Genomic DNA, 15162 nt, shown 5'->3' on the forward strand with positions numbered 1-15162 from the left:
ACAGCTCACTTCATCGGATGAAGTGAGCTGTAGCTCACGAAAGCTCATGCTCAAATAAATTGGTTAGTCTCTAAGGTGCCACAAGTCCTCCTTTTCTTTTTGCGAATACAGACTAACACGGCTGCTACTCTGAAACCTGTCATTATTACAGAAAGGAAAACAAATCTCAGCTCAGCTGTGAAGCCTAAAGGACACAAGAGGGCCACGCCCAGGCCTCATTCTGCAAGTAAGCCTGCAAGGTATGTCCTGGCAAGCAGCAAAACCACCACCAAACATCTTCCAGTCAGCCCTCCCCTCCTTCTCAGGAAACACTGAGCCCAGCGGGGATGAGCGGGGCAGAGGAGTGGTGCCGTTAGAGCAGCTGGTCCAGTAGTCGAGGCTGCAGGAAGAGGAGGGACTTGCGGGGTTGCAGCCTAAAGTTGGCTCTGGCTGCATCAGAAAAGCTGCTTCGCAGTTACATGTAACCTGCCCCCCTCTCCCTGCCCGTTACATCGCCCCGTAAACGCTGCGCGGAGAGGCGCCGAGCGAGGAGCCGCCGCGCCATGTCTCAGCCACATAAAGGGAAGAAGTCCTCCTCCTCCAAGCCTGCGGGGGCTGCAGGCAAGGGGAGCAGAGCGGTAAGTGTCGGAACCAGGACGCGGGGCTAGGGCGGCGCCCAAAGCTCCGCTGCGCCAGGGCTCCGGGCGGCCAGCTGGGCTTCCTGCCTGTGTCAGGGCAGAGGAATGCGCCAGCGCCGCCCGCAAGAGGGGAGCGGGGCTGGCGGAGCGGGACTGTCCGGCTCAGCCCCGCCGCGGCCCAGAGGCGGCGGGGGGGAACGGCCCAGCGCGGCCCCGCTCCGGGCCATCGGAGGGCGGGCGGTGACAGCCCAGCGCGGCCCCGCTCCGGGCCATCGGAGGGCGGGCGGTGACAGCCCAGCGCGGCCCCACTCCGGGCCATCGGGGGGCGGGCGGGCGGTGATAGCCCAGCGCGGCCCCGCTCCGGGCCATCGGGGGGCGGGCGGGCGGTGACAGCCCAGCGCGGCCCCGCTCCGGGCCATCGGGGGGCGGGCGGGCGGTGACAGCCCAGCGCGGCCCCGCTCCGGGCCATCGGAGGGCGGGCGGGCGGTGATAGCCCAGCGCGGCCCCGCTCCGGGCTATCGGGGGGCGGGCGGGCGGTGACAGCCCAGCGCGGCCCCACTCCGGGCCATCGGGGGGCGGGCGGGCGGTGATAGCCCAGCGCGGCCCCGCTCCGGGCCATCGGGGGGCGGGCGGGCGGGCGGTGATAGCCCAGCGCGGCCCCGCTCCGGGCCATCGGGGGGCGGGCGGGCGGTGACAGCCCAGCGCGGCCCCGCTGCGGGCCATCGTGGGGCGGGCAGTGACAGCCCAGCCCTTTCCCGCGGCCTGATACAGGGCAGAGTCGGCGCAATGGGGGTCGCGTTGCGATCTTCCCCGCAGTCCCTAAAGCCCTGGGGAGTGGGAGGGGCGCAGCCGAGGCCGCGCCAACAGCCCTTCCCGCCTCCGCCCGCCCCTGCCCTGCGGCGGTGGCACACCCAGCCTGGAGCGCCAGCTCCGCCTCGCTGCCAAAGCGCCGCCCGCCCCAGGGGCAGGGGCAGGGTCAGCGCCAGCCTGGCTCTACCGCCCTGAGCCTGGGCGCTTAGAAACGCTCGGCGGTGCTTGGAGGGGGAGGATTATTTTAAAGGAGGAACACGTTCCGGCCATGGCTTTTGCAAGCTGGTGGAATGCGACGGTAAATATAGCCAGTTCTGCTACTGACAGAGTGGATTTTAATCTCTTGGGTTGGGTGTGTGGCTCTTGCCAGCGACTGTATCAGTAAGTGAGTAGAGAATGGGAGAGCATTAGTGCTAAAGGTTAGACACTTAAAGATAGAGCCAAATGCATCCCCTGTGTAACTCTAATGCATTCAGTAAAATTACAGGGGCGTGAATTTGCCCCACCTTCCATTTGGGGAAACTCACCCTGCTCTGGTATGTGTGCCCTACAGTCTAGCTCACTTTTGTAACTTGGATATGTTGTATTCCACGTTTTAAAAGGTAGCTACTTATTTAAAGTATTTGGGACCGCAGGAGAAGGAATGAGGAAGCAACTGTCGGCTATATCAAGATAAAACTATGGCGTTACTGTGAATTCAGATTAAGTTAGACACTGGGGAATTGGTTATGTTGTTCAGGAGACTATTTAGTAAATAATGAATGGATCAAGTAACTAAAGTGCTTACTATGTTCAACTTAAATTAGTAAACAGTAATACTTTTGTATAAAGATGCGATTTGATACTTTGAAATTTTTAAGTTGATGTTATTTTACTATGAAATATTGTCCAGTCATATTTTCTCTAAATAATCCATTAAAATACATGCGTTGCAGTTTCAGAGGGACTTCCATAAACTCTTTAGTGAAGATGATACATTTAAAAATTAGCTTTGTGGATGTTGTTGCTTATTTTTACAACCTCCTGGAAAAAATACAGGCCCTTTTACATATGATAATTCATTTATCCTTTAACCAAAACAGGGATGTGATCTGAAAGGAAATCTAATAAGTGATGGATTGATTTTTTTTTTTTAAAGGCTAAGTTTATTTTGGACTCTTTCTTTCCCACTCTGAATACAGTCTTAGTTGGTACAAGTTTTCATAAAATTGTTCTTAGCTGCAGGTATTTTTTTGAACTAACTTGTTTGAACCTCCCTAAGTAAACCATGGTTCTCAGGAGAGTGAGTTTGTGTGGGGGGGGGCGGAGGGTGAGAAAACCTGGATTTGTGCTGGAAATGGCCCAACTTGATGATCACTTTAGATAAGCTATTACCAGCAGGAGGGGTGGGAGGAGGTATTGTTTCATGGTCTCTGTGTGTATATAATGTCTTCTGCAGCTTCCACAGTATGCATCTGATGAAGTGAGCTGTAGCTCACGAAAGCTCATGCTCAAATAAATTGGTTAGTCTCTAAGGTGCCACAAGTACTCCTTTTCTTCATGGTTCTTTGATGGAACTTGGCAGTTTAGCTATACTTAAGGTACCAAAGATTAGTTTTAGCTAACCTTTATGTGCATGTTTTTTAGCAAGTCTCGTCTTTCCACATAATGTGTTAGTCATATAGGGAAGCAGTTTGACTTTATGTGTTACAGTGAAATCATAAAATGATAAAGTACATAGGTTCTGATTATAGTATTTGCTTGCCACCGGTTTACAACACCAAAATATACTTTATATAAGGTGACTTTGTCTCACCAAAAATTCAGTTCTCTGAATCAATTAAATTGCTAAATTTATACATGGATATGAGAAATCCATGATGTTGCTAATCCTGATTTACATCAGATCTGCTCTGTAGAAAGTTTGCTGAAACATAAATAATTTAATTATACAACTTCAGTCACCGTTCTAAGTCAAAACTTAAATCCATTATTCAGAGTTGATGAATGGTCTTTCTATACATAATTAGAAATGTGAGTTCCATGGAATTGTTAGTTGTACTGTCAGGCACCTGAGGGTTGGACATTACAGCTGTAAGTATTGCACCAAGTTTGTGCCAATACTAGCTTGATGCAGTGAAGGTCTTTCATTAAAGTATAAAGAATGACAGGTTGTGGAAACAATGTAATACAAACTGAGCATGTGTTTTGGGACAGAAAAAACACTCATACTTCTACTCAATTGGAAACCAGTCATTATTAGTATCCCAGAACCCTCTGGAGATCCCAACCAAGATCAGAGTCTTAGGCCTGGTCTGAACTTAAAGTTTGGGTCAAAATGGTTATATTGCTCCAGGGTGTGAAAAATCCACCCCCCTGAGCGATGTAGGTAAGCCTCTCTAACCTCCAGTGTAGTTGCAGCTAGATCAATGGCAGAATGCTTCTATTGACCTAGGTAGCGTTGTCTGGGGAGGATGTGTTCCTAGAGTGACAGGAACAAAAATCGTGTCGGCATAGGCTATGTCTAAACTGTGAGGTTATGTTGGTATAGCGCTGGCACCATAGCTATGAAGATATAGGCCCTGCAGTGTAGAGATGGCCCTGTTGTACAAAGTACTGTACAAACACACAGCTTTAAACTGTGACAGGGATTGTTGGTCATATACCAGCAGTATAACTGCTGGGCCTGGTGAAAACTTGGATGGAATGCCTCCCAGGAAAACTTAGGTGTTGGAAGTAGCGTTTATGATTCAGTGAGTAGTGCTACTCTCTCTAAGCACCCTGTCCGACGTCTACTGAAGTCAGTGGGAGTTAGATGAGGACTTAAAGCAATACTGAATCAAAGACCAAAATAGAGTTAAGGAGCATTGAGTTGCTGGAGGAGGAGCTATAAAACAGGTATTTGAATGTCTTGTAGCACTTTTCACAAGAGCCCTAGTGTTAAGCCTACTGTTGTGGCCAGATTCCACCACTGAAAATAATTATTCTGTCTGCCTGAGTTCTGCCTATGATTTCATTTGAAGTTATGCTTCATGTCTCCTAAAAACTTTATCTGTTGTCTACTGGTGATGAAGAATAATTGTCATGCTTCACTCTGTGGAAATCTTGATTACAGTGAATGATGTGGTCCCGACGTGTACTATCTGTAAGGCATTTGAGATTCTCTTTATATAGAAGATGGGGTATAAGATTTAGTTATTAATCTGATTAATGACTTTTTTATTCTTACAGCATGGTGACAAGAAAAGTGGAACATCTTCTAAACCTGGAGATAAAAAAGGATCAGAAGCCACAGAGGTAAATAAATGCAAAGCACTGTATTATATTAAAATGAACTTCATCATGTACAATTATATAGCAGAGAATATCTGCTCATTCTGTGGTAATTTTTATGGTTGTTTTTAAACATCAAAGTAGTAGCTTGAAGACAACTGACTGGTGGTGTTCACTAATAGCATTTATTTTCCAAAAAAATTATAAATCTATCTTGTGCTGTTCAATTTTGTGTGAAAAGAGCTGTGCTCTGATTCCCCTGTCACTTCAAATCTGCATGTTGGCAGGAGTGGAGAATCTGGGTCCACGTATTTATTTTAGAAGGGCACCCAACCTCTATAAATGCTACTTTATCTGGAATTGGTATTTGTAATTCAGCAGTCCAGACAGGGCTCTAAGATTGAGTTTAGGGCCAGGAGCCAAGAACTCCTGTTGCCTAATCCTGGCTGTGCCACTGTGTGGCATATTTTGTTCTGTTTCACTTAGAAAAATCCATGGAAGCTAATGCTGCTGGGAGCAGCATTAACTGTCACTAGGCACTTTGTGTCTGCTATTGCTAGTGCCAGAGGCGGCTGTGGAGGAGTTCAGGGCAGCACAGCGACCAAGCCAGGCTTGTGTGTGGAGGACACTACGCATGCTGGGCAGACTGTCTGTGGAGTTGAATAAGTGTGTTTTTAACAGTATTCTGAATGCTGATAAATTGGGAAATGCCCGTAGGGTGCTTTTTAAAAGACAGATTTTTAAACTTATCTAACTAGCCTTCTGGGTCACACCAAATACTTCTCCTAATGAAATTCATGTAATACCAAACATATTGTAATACACATACTGTACCTCTCTATTAATTCAAAAGATCTGAAAACTGAAATTTCAGTCATACTAGTGATTGTGTTGGTTAAATCTCAGTGGTGCCTTTGACATGTCCCAGATGAATGGTAATTTGACTGTAACATTAGGTCTTCTCTCTTAACCATCTGGCTAAAACCAGTTTAAGTAAATATGATGCTGCCTGAAGGAACAATGGTTACTATAATACGCCCTCTCTGATTCTGTCTGCACGCTCCTTTTTGTGCCCAAGTTTTTCCAGCCTACCTTGAATAAAGGTAAAGGTTGTTATGCTCGCGACTTGTAATGCCTGAATCATTGTTTATAGCCAGTGCTGTGTTGCCAAACCTAAACCGTTCGGTGTGATGTGGGTTATCTCAAATTACCTTTTTCTTTTTTTAACTTGTAAGAGTGCTTTAGTTTACAACTCAAAACAGTTTGACCATGAACGTTTGTCTATGCAAGGAAGTGATCAAAAGGGACACCAGGGTTCTCCAACACAAGAATTGCCCTAAAAGAGGAAAAATTTTAATTGTAAAATTAAAACAGTCTGATTTGTAAGAAGAGGGTGCTCTGTTCTAGTGTCAGTGCTCCCTCTACTGAAGGGAGGTGGTATATACATTCCATAATAACTTACTAAAGAAATAAACGCAGCATAATGAAATTAACTGTATAAAGGACATACTAATTTTGAATGAGTGCCATATTGTAAGAGAGATTCTTTGGCCAAGAATGCCCATGTACACTTCAGTTTGTCTCCATCAGAATCTCTACCTAACCTCTTGCATGAACTCATCTACTTTAAGAATGTACAACAGCTTATTGTCAGCAAGCAGATATGCCTGACCTTAAACTTATAACTGCCACTTTCCAGGCTATAGTGTAGCTACTTCTGCATTCCCATTTGTAAGTTCTTGCTTCAGCAGCATCAAGGTGCTTATTTTACTTAGAGCAATGAGCCTCAAGTCTGGGGAAAAGAGGATGTGCTTATCACATCCAAGGCAAAACAGGTGAGAATCAGTTTATGGGGTTTTCTTTGGAGGCTAATTTAAACTTGTTTATGCTGTTATCAAACGCCTACTTTGTAAAATTACCTAGGGCAAAGTGTTGTCTCCCTGATCCTCTGCATTAAGTGTATCAGACTAGCATGTTGTCAAATGCTAATTAGTGTTAGGATCAGTCCTCTTTCTGGTTCTTGATTCCTTTATAACTGGTAAGTATCAGTCACAAGAATAGAGAGATTCATAGATAAGTTTATTACAGTTTTTGACACTTAAAACTACTGTTAAATAAAAAAACATCAAGAGAGACGAGAAACAACAGAAGGAACAGTTACATCTAATACTTTCTATACAGGAAAAGCTACTGAAAAATAACTCATTGTGAAACATAAGTTAGCCCTTGTTTACAACTGAATTATATACAGTATAATTTGGATAGACTCTTGGATCCCCTAAAGTCCTTCCTTACTGTGCCTCCATGGGTGACTTAGGCAAGTGCTCTTCCTTTCTTGCTTGGTTGCAGGAAGGAATTGTGCAGCCTGGAAACCCAGCTGTCCCTTTTCTCTAGGCTTTACAGCAGGGATCGGCAACCTTTGGCACATGGCACGCCAGGGTAAGCCCCCTGGTGGGCTGGGCCGGTTGTTTACCTGGTACGTCTGTGGGTTTGGCCAATTGCATCTCTCACTGGCTGCGGTTCGCCGTTCCAGGCCAATAGGGGCTGCGGGAAGTGGCGCAGGCTGAGGGATGTGGGGGCTTACCCTGGCGGGCCGCATGCCAAAGGTTGCCGATCCCTGCTTTACAGGATAGTTTAGGTTTTTCCTTTACCGTATCCTTCCACCTCCTCAGTGAGCTGAACCCATCTTTTCAGCTTGATGCCAAATTCCCCTGCTTAGGTGTTACTCTTAATTTAGAAAAAATGATTTCTTGGTGCTAATGATGGGCGTTGAGAGCCTGCAGTTTGAAGTTTGGCATTCCTGTTTCTGGGTTCCTGCTGAAAAGATCTATTTCTAGCTAGCTAAGACTCTGTAGAAGGCTATTATTAAACTTCTTATTCTGAGAAAACATTGTGCAGGTTTTGGACCGTAACCCTGGTGGATGTGTATCTTCTTCTGAGACTTCAGGGTGGAATTATGTGTTGCAACAGTGAGTGGCTCAGACCTAACTTTGAGGCTTTAATTACATGAAAATTACATGAACAGCACCAGAATCCACAAAGCGAAGTTAAGCACTTTATACGATGAATGGGGACAGATAGGCATTTTGGAATGTGATCCGTAAAAACCAGGACACTTGGGGGAAGCAGCCTAAGGTAGCCAATAGGAGATACTGACCAGAGGGGAGTGTGTGCTAAGCCCTGCCCCTGTCTCAGAGATGGGAACCTCTGTCTGTGCTTCAGGGAGGTGCCTAGAGATCCACAGACAGGAACCAGCTGCCTGGAATCAGGCAGTATAGGCACCTAAACTGCTTTCTGAAGGAGTGAGTTGGTTGCCTGTCTCACTCAGTCCTGGTGGTGGAAGGACCGTTGCCTACCTTATAGCTCTTAGCCCAATGGTTAGAGCATTCACCTGAGATGTGGGAGACCCAAGCTCAATTCCCTCCTTTCTGCCTGAGGGGGAGAAAGGATTTGAACAAGAGTCTTCCATATCTCAGGAGAGTGCTCTAACCAATGAGCTATGGGATATTGTGGTGTGGGACTCCCTCAGTCTCCTGTTGAAGCTGTTGCTCTTTGGATAAATAATGAAAGAATGATTGGAGCAGGGGGACTGGACCCTGGATCTCCCTCCTCCCAGATTGGTGCCCTTACCATTGGAGTACAGAATCATTCGTATTTACTCTCTCTTTCTCGCCAGTGACTGTTCCACTGTGGGTAAATACCTAAAATGTCAAGGACTGCATATTATTTTATTTAACCTGCTAAACAACTTTAGTTCTAGTATCAATAACCAATAATCAATAACCTCTGAACTTCTGCAAATTAAAAAATAAAATTGGAACTAAGTAATAATCCAAATCATATGACCTACTTTCCAGGTTTCTTGTGGGCAATTATAGACTGAAAACTAGCTTTCAATGTTATATTACAGTAAAAAAGGCCAGTGCAGTTTGTGGGTTGCACATGCAGAGGTTTCATATCATGGAGAAGAATGTTAGTTAAACACATGTAGAATATTGTGTTTGGTTCTGGCTACCTCGTTATCAGAAAGACACTGGCAGAATACAGAGAGGCACAATGAAAATGATTGGGAGTCCTGAGGAATTGGTTTATGTCGAAAGAAGAATTTAAAAAATCACATATGTGTAATTTAGCTAAGCAGTAGCTGTAAGGGGATGTGATACTGCTTGAAAATTTCTGGGAACGTAAATGCCAAAGAGAGAGAGAGAGGAATTATTTAGAGTAGTAGAGGGTTTACTAGTAATTATGAGATAAAATTAAGAAAGGGACAGTTTAGCCTGAATATCAGGAAGATCTAACTATGAACTTTATTAAGGTATAAAATAATCTCCCAAGGAAATGAGTGGAAGCCCTTTCTTTTGGGACACTGAAAACTAGACTAGAAAAAACATAGCAAATGTACTGTAGAGAGCAATTGGTAAGGCATAATCCCACGTAGGTGAGGAGGTACACTAGATGACTCTATAAGACTTCCATTTTTAGCATTTTATTCCATGATCTTTTGGTGTTAATGGTGGGTGTTAAGAGCCTGCAGTCTGAGGATAATTCTTTTAATGATATTTCAGGTATGAGATATATAATCATAGTAGAGTGCTTCTGTAATTAGTCCATGACTGCATATATATAGACACCAGCTGAAATATACGCCTATAGCATAAGGAGGAAGAGAGCGTAGGTCTCTTTGCTGCTAATTTTATCAGGTCTCTGCCAGAGTTTGTTTGGGTCCCAGATTTTACAAGTTTTTTAAAACAGTAGGATGTATCTGTGTGATTGCATCATAAATGTTTTAAGACCACATTGAATAACTTAAAAATCCAAACAGTTCTTTAAGTGGAAGAACCCAGTGTCTTTGGAGCTTAAAAATTCAAGGATGAAATTCTGACTCCATTGAAGTCAATTGGAGTTTTGGCATTGACTTCAGTGGGGCCAGGATTTCACCACTGAACTCTTTACTGTGCTGTGCTATGCCTGTAGCGTAGACAGCAGCTCAAGTGTGTGACTCTTCTTCATTAACAAACATTTTTCTTCCAATGTTTGTTACCAGGTTGAGGCAACTGAGCTAAGTATAGTACCACAGGCAACTAAGAAGCTAACTGAAGCAGGAACAACAAGCAGATGAGGCTAGTATCAGGATCCAGGGATATCCATTCCGCTCTGCTGTTTTCTTGTCCTTGAAGAAAATGGTGCAGAGCAGCCTTATTTCTCTCTCGCCTCCCCACCAGCCCAGACCTTCTCTCTCTCTCTGTCTCACCAACCTCTTCCCCACTAGCATCTACACTCTTTCTGCCTATCTTGCTCCTTTACTTCCTTCCCTCCGGGCAGAACCTGCACTCACTGTAGTTTCCTCTCTCCTGCGGCTCTTTCTGAAGGGGAGGGGAGTTGGAAACCTGCAGTGTCTGGAACTTTTGCGTGGTCCCTGCTGCAACCAGTGGGCCTCCAGGAGCTCTGTGGGGCAAAGAGGGAGTGTGCCACTCTATTCCTCTTTGTATATGCGCCCTTACATGGCTGGCCAGCATGTGTAACTTCTGTTAGTGCTAAATGGAGTGCATCAAAAGGTGAATATGCAAGTCAGGTATATGCACTTTACTGGTTAGTCTAGCTGTATGTTAGATTTTTAAAGGGTTTAGAGTGTTCTCCATTCATTTTAAATTTTAGATTGTAATCCAGCAAGGTGCTGAATAGAGTCAGATGGTGGAAAAAATGGGACAAAAAAGTCACAAAAAAAAGTTTGAAAAAACTTTGACCAACTCTAGTGCTGAGTAAAATGAACGAACTCCTGTTGACTTACAGTGGAGGTGGGCATCCATCACCTTGCACGATCAGGTACTTAGGGTCATATTATAGCCGCTCATGTAAAATTTTGTGTGCAAGAAATATAGTGATGCCATTTGGCTGAATATACAATGTTAGAAATATCCTCTACCTCTGGATCCCCCATGTTAGGTGAACTTTTGCAGTAGCTCAAAATACCAAAGCATTCCCAAGAATGTTGTACCTTTGTCAAAATGGGTTACCCTGTTGATGTTTTTGAAAGGTTATGTTTTTGTTTTAAAAAATGTTTTTAAATCAATACATTGGATACTTGACTTAAAATTTAGGATAAAATGCAGCTAGTCTAATATTTCAGAAGTAAGTTCCAAATATACAGTAATAGAGCATCATATCATGGAAGTCTTTTGAGATCCTCCAACTGAATTCATCAGGGAATTCTCTTAAAAAATCTGTCAAGATTAGAAGTATACTTAGAAAGTTGCACCTGGGGAAGGAAATTAGTGGCTTTTTATTGTGGTAGGAACTCAAGAATAGAGGTGATACGTCTGATGTGTCTGATTTTCCAGCCTCTAATCACAATCATCAGAATGCTGATTCCGATCTTGCGTACCCAGTTGCCAATTGCGAGTAACTCCATTGAAAATCCCTGATGCATTTCTTTTTAAAAGAATGAAAAGATTAATGCTTTTTAAGCTAGTTAAACTGTTATACTGTGTAGTGAATTTTAAGAGATTGAAGCTGACAGTGTCCCTTTAAAATGTCCCTGATGCTGTAGAAGTGCTCAGTACCTACTGAAGTCAGTGGATGTTGAGAGCATTCAGCAACATTTCTTATCCTAGGATGGTAATAAGAAAATTGGTGTCCGGATGTATAAAAAATATGTAAATTAGACACTGCACCGTTTCAGACTGACGTACATTTTGGTACATAATCACATTGTGTAATTCATTATGTTGATGCAAACAGATCATATCATCTCCTGTATTATTGCATGGTTAACATCTGGGTAATTTTTTTTCAGGTGCTCTGGCTGTGTATGGAGTTGATTCACATGATTTGATTTACCTTGTTTTGTATAATTAACTACAAATTTTTTTGGAAAAGACTAATCTATTTTATTATATAGAGTAAAATATCACACAAACTTCTGCTGTAATCCAAAGATCGAATCTGACCATCACCATGGCATCTGAGCATCTAACAAACGTATTAAAGTGAGCACGATTGTATTACAGCAGCAAACAGAGGCCCCAACGGATATGACAGTCCTGTTGTGCTAGACACCACATATAGCAAGAGGTAGTTCCTGCCCTGTAAAGTCTACGGTCTAGTGCTAGGTTTTCAAGAAGTTTAAACGAAATACCTGCTGCTAATAAGGAGCTGCTAAGGAGGAGCTCAGCTATTCAGGAGGGCCTCAGCTCTGTCCTCTGGATCAGGAGGAGCCGGTTGAGGTGATTCAGGCACCTGATAAGGATGCTCCCTGGGAGGCTTCCGTTGGAACTCTACTGGGCATGTCCCACTAGGCGGAGGCCCCAAGGCCGATCCAGGACACGCTGGAGGGATTAAATCTCCCAGTTTGCCTGTTGTGGAGGAAAAGGAGGTCTGGTCCTCTCTACTGTCCGTGCTGCTGCCGTGACCTTCACCAGGAAAAGTGGCATAAAGGAAAAAAGAAGAAGAAGAGCTGCTGCTAATTCTAATTAGCTAATTAATTTAGTTTAAAGAGAGAACAACTGGAAATGGTCTTTGTTTTGAAAGGACACTAAGGTTAATTGGGATTAAAAAGTAATTTACTTTTGAAGTTGTTTTGTTGAAAATCTAAACTTCAGGATTTCCTTGATGGTATTTAACAGTAATACAGCACTAAATTTCTTTTCCAAAATGAACATCAAATTTACTGTGTGTCCTAGCAACCAAATCTGTGCAGCCATACTGTGACTGGATGCAATTTTTTAGGTGTCCAGCAAGGCACTGATCCTCTAAACAATTAAGCATGTAGTTAGCTTTATGAATGTGAGTTGTCCCAAATGTACAAGCATCATCACACTAACAGTATTATTGGTTTTGGCACATGATACTGTGCTCATTTGGTTTTCATTTTTTTCATAATGCTAAATCCAAGCCTGAAATATTTGAAGAAAATACCATCAATTGCCTCCTGCACATACATTCTGGAAAATGTACTTGTGGGCCACACTTCAATGATGTAGTATGTATATATCTGTGAACAGAGTATTGCCCTTTGCACTGGTTCACTAGCTGAAGTTCAGCTGCAGAAGGGCCGCTTTAGTCTTTGTAATTTCAAATTTTTTTGTGTGGGAGAAATTCTCTCCGTTCATATTGTGTTTTGGAGCTAAAGTCAGAGGGAAAGAACATGATGTGGCGTTTATCTTTAAGAATGATATCTTTTGTTCGTGTTTGAGGCTACTGATCTATCACAGTCCCTTATGTCTGATGGGCTGAATATTGGTGTTTCTTCATTTTGTATAGTAATTTCCTTACCAGGCCACTGCAGGAGCCTGGTAAGGAACCAGCAGCCTGCAGGCTTTTCTGTGTTTAGGGGATCATTCAAAATACTCTGCTGTAAAATCTCAGGAGTTCATATACCTGAGAGAGGTCTAAGTAGGTTTCCTCTATCTGTTTCTTCTGAAATACAACATTTCTTTGCATCCATTGCTCAAGGTTGATTTTTCTAGCCACTTCTGATTTTTATCACAATTTCATTCCAGTTGTGTACCAATGTAACTCCATTAGTATCATTGGCGTTACACTGACATGAAACTGCAGTCATGCAGAAATTAATTATTTGCTGTGTTTTTGTTCCATCTGCACACACATTTGTTTAATTTGAAAGCCCTCAATTCAACCTATCAGTATTTGTATGTGTATGCAACTCTTTGCCTCATTTCTCCCTCTCTGCACGTTGCACCACGTTGTTCACATGTCATCAAGAAGGGAAACTATTGCTGCATCCACAGTACTTTTTACACAGATGCTTTTATAGGCTTTTCTGTTTTGAAGATAATTTCCTCCTGTATAATTTCTGTTCAATAATCTAAATGTGACGTGAAGGAACCAGGGCATGTTGCTAATGCAGGTTTAAAAATATATATATATATTTTTTTCAAGCTTGCACTGAATGTGTTTTTGTTTTTAATTTAAAAAAATCAAGCTATCTGACTTCAGTTTACAGCAGTTACTCTTGAAGTATCATGAGATACAGATGATTACATTTGGCTTCACTGTTAACCAAAACGAGCACCTCAATTTTAGGAAATAGCATAGATTTATATATGATTTATAGAAGTATGAAAAATAATTCAGTCTGCAATAACTGCTCTGCTCACAAGAAAACCATCTCAAATGATCCTCTGGTGATCTGAATTATAACTCTGAAAACTGCTTCAGATGACTTGTAAAGCAGACACTGAATATAAATGAACTTGTTAGTATTTTGAATAAAATAGTCCAAGAAACAGAACCCTCAGAGAATCTTTTTTTAAATGAAGTATTTTGCTCCGCCTTACCAGTATATTCTGACATATTGTTCCTTCCCCCCCCCCCCCTTTTGTATTTATGCTTTTATTTCACAGATGAAACCTGCAGGCACTAGTGCCAGTCAGCCTCCCAAAACACATACAAGTGGAGCAGCTTCTGCCAGTAAGGTAACTTGCATTTTTCAGAGATGATAAACTTGCGATAGGGATTAACAATAATTGCATCAATGAGAGTTATAATAAACCTCAATGTAGACTGGAGATTTAACAATATGCCTTTATAAAAATGCATTTTTGGTTTAGTTTTAAAAATAGTTATTCCACATTTTGGAATCTGTAGAATTAAGCTGTTTATCCTAATGTTTTCTGGGTTTTTTAAAATGTATTCTTTGTGGTTTAGGCCCAAATCCTCAAGGGCATTTAGATGTCTAACTCACAATGATTTCAGTGTGAAATGGGTGCTTAAATACCTTTTGACGTTTTGAGAATCTGGATCTTAGCATAATGCAGATATAATATACGTTATCCAAAGCAGAATAGTCATATTTTCAGAAACAAACTCTGACATAACTGATGTCTGTTTTGTCGACTGAAATGCAATGATTTGTTTGAATAGATAAATATAATTTCCAAAGTATATTTAGGTACAATTTTCTTAACTTCATTAACAAAAATCAACTCAAACATTGAGGTCTTTGATCCAAAGCCCATTGATGTCAAAGGGAGTCCCTAAGTGAACTGAGTGATCTATTTAAAAAAAATAAAGACGAAGATAAGTCAAAATTTCTTAAAGCTATGAAGTGATAAATGTTGAAGTATCTCAGAAAAAAACACTGTATGAGTTAATTATAGTTTGTATTAAGTGAAATAAAAGTTCCAATTCCAGAGCAAGTAGATGTGGTAGCTAACTTATACTTGCTGTTTCACTACAACACCACTTCAGTTTTTTTGTTTCTGAGGACCTCATAGCATTGTGCAAGCACTGAATTAGACTTCACTGCACCACTGTTAGGTAGACAAAGGATGTATAATGTAATTTCACCCACTACTCTGGGGTGGAAAGCAACTGCTATTAAACAGCACTCAATAACATTTCAGTTTAGGATAAGAAGTGAAGAATACGCTTACTGAGCTGGAATTGCAGGCGCATGGAGGCAGAATGCCAGTGCCTACTAATAGTATGCCAGGACTTTAGTCCAGTATTGGGTCGAGAAATG

At 42.6% G+C, this 15162-nt stretch overlaps 1 protein-coding gene across 9 annotated transcripts in view; it reads left to right on the forward strand.

The window, feature by feature from the left end:
• The first annotated feature begins 318 nt into the window (after positions 1-318).
• CAST (calpastatin) overlaps positions 319-15162 on the forward strand; it is a 103452-nt gene continuing 88608 nt past the window's right edge. For 2 of the 9 annotated variants that reach the window (XM_074952886.1, XM_074952889.1), the window contains exons 1-2: positions 1566-1725; positions 4638-4703. In XM_074952886.1, the coding sequence (XP_074808987.1) occupies positions 1696-1725; positions 4638-4703 (96 nt within the window). In that variant the 5' untranslated portion in view covers positions 1566-1695. Of the gene's footprint in view, positions 618-1565; positions 1726-4637; positions 4704-14041; positions 14114-15162 lie in introns of those variants that run through there. The other 7 variants (XM_074952883.1, XM_074952880.1, XM_074952884.1 and 4 more) reach the window with 7 other exon arrangements.

Source organism: Natator depressus, chromosome 5, assembly GCF_965152275.1.
Source record: "Natator depressus isolate rNatDep1 chromosome 5, rNatDep2.hap1, whole genome shotgun sequence".
Lineage (NCBI taxonomy): Eukaryota > Metazoa > Chordata > Testudines > Cheloniidae > Natator > Natator depressus.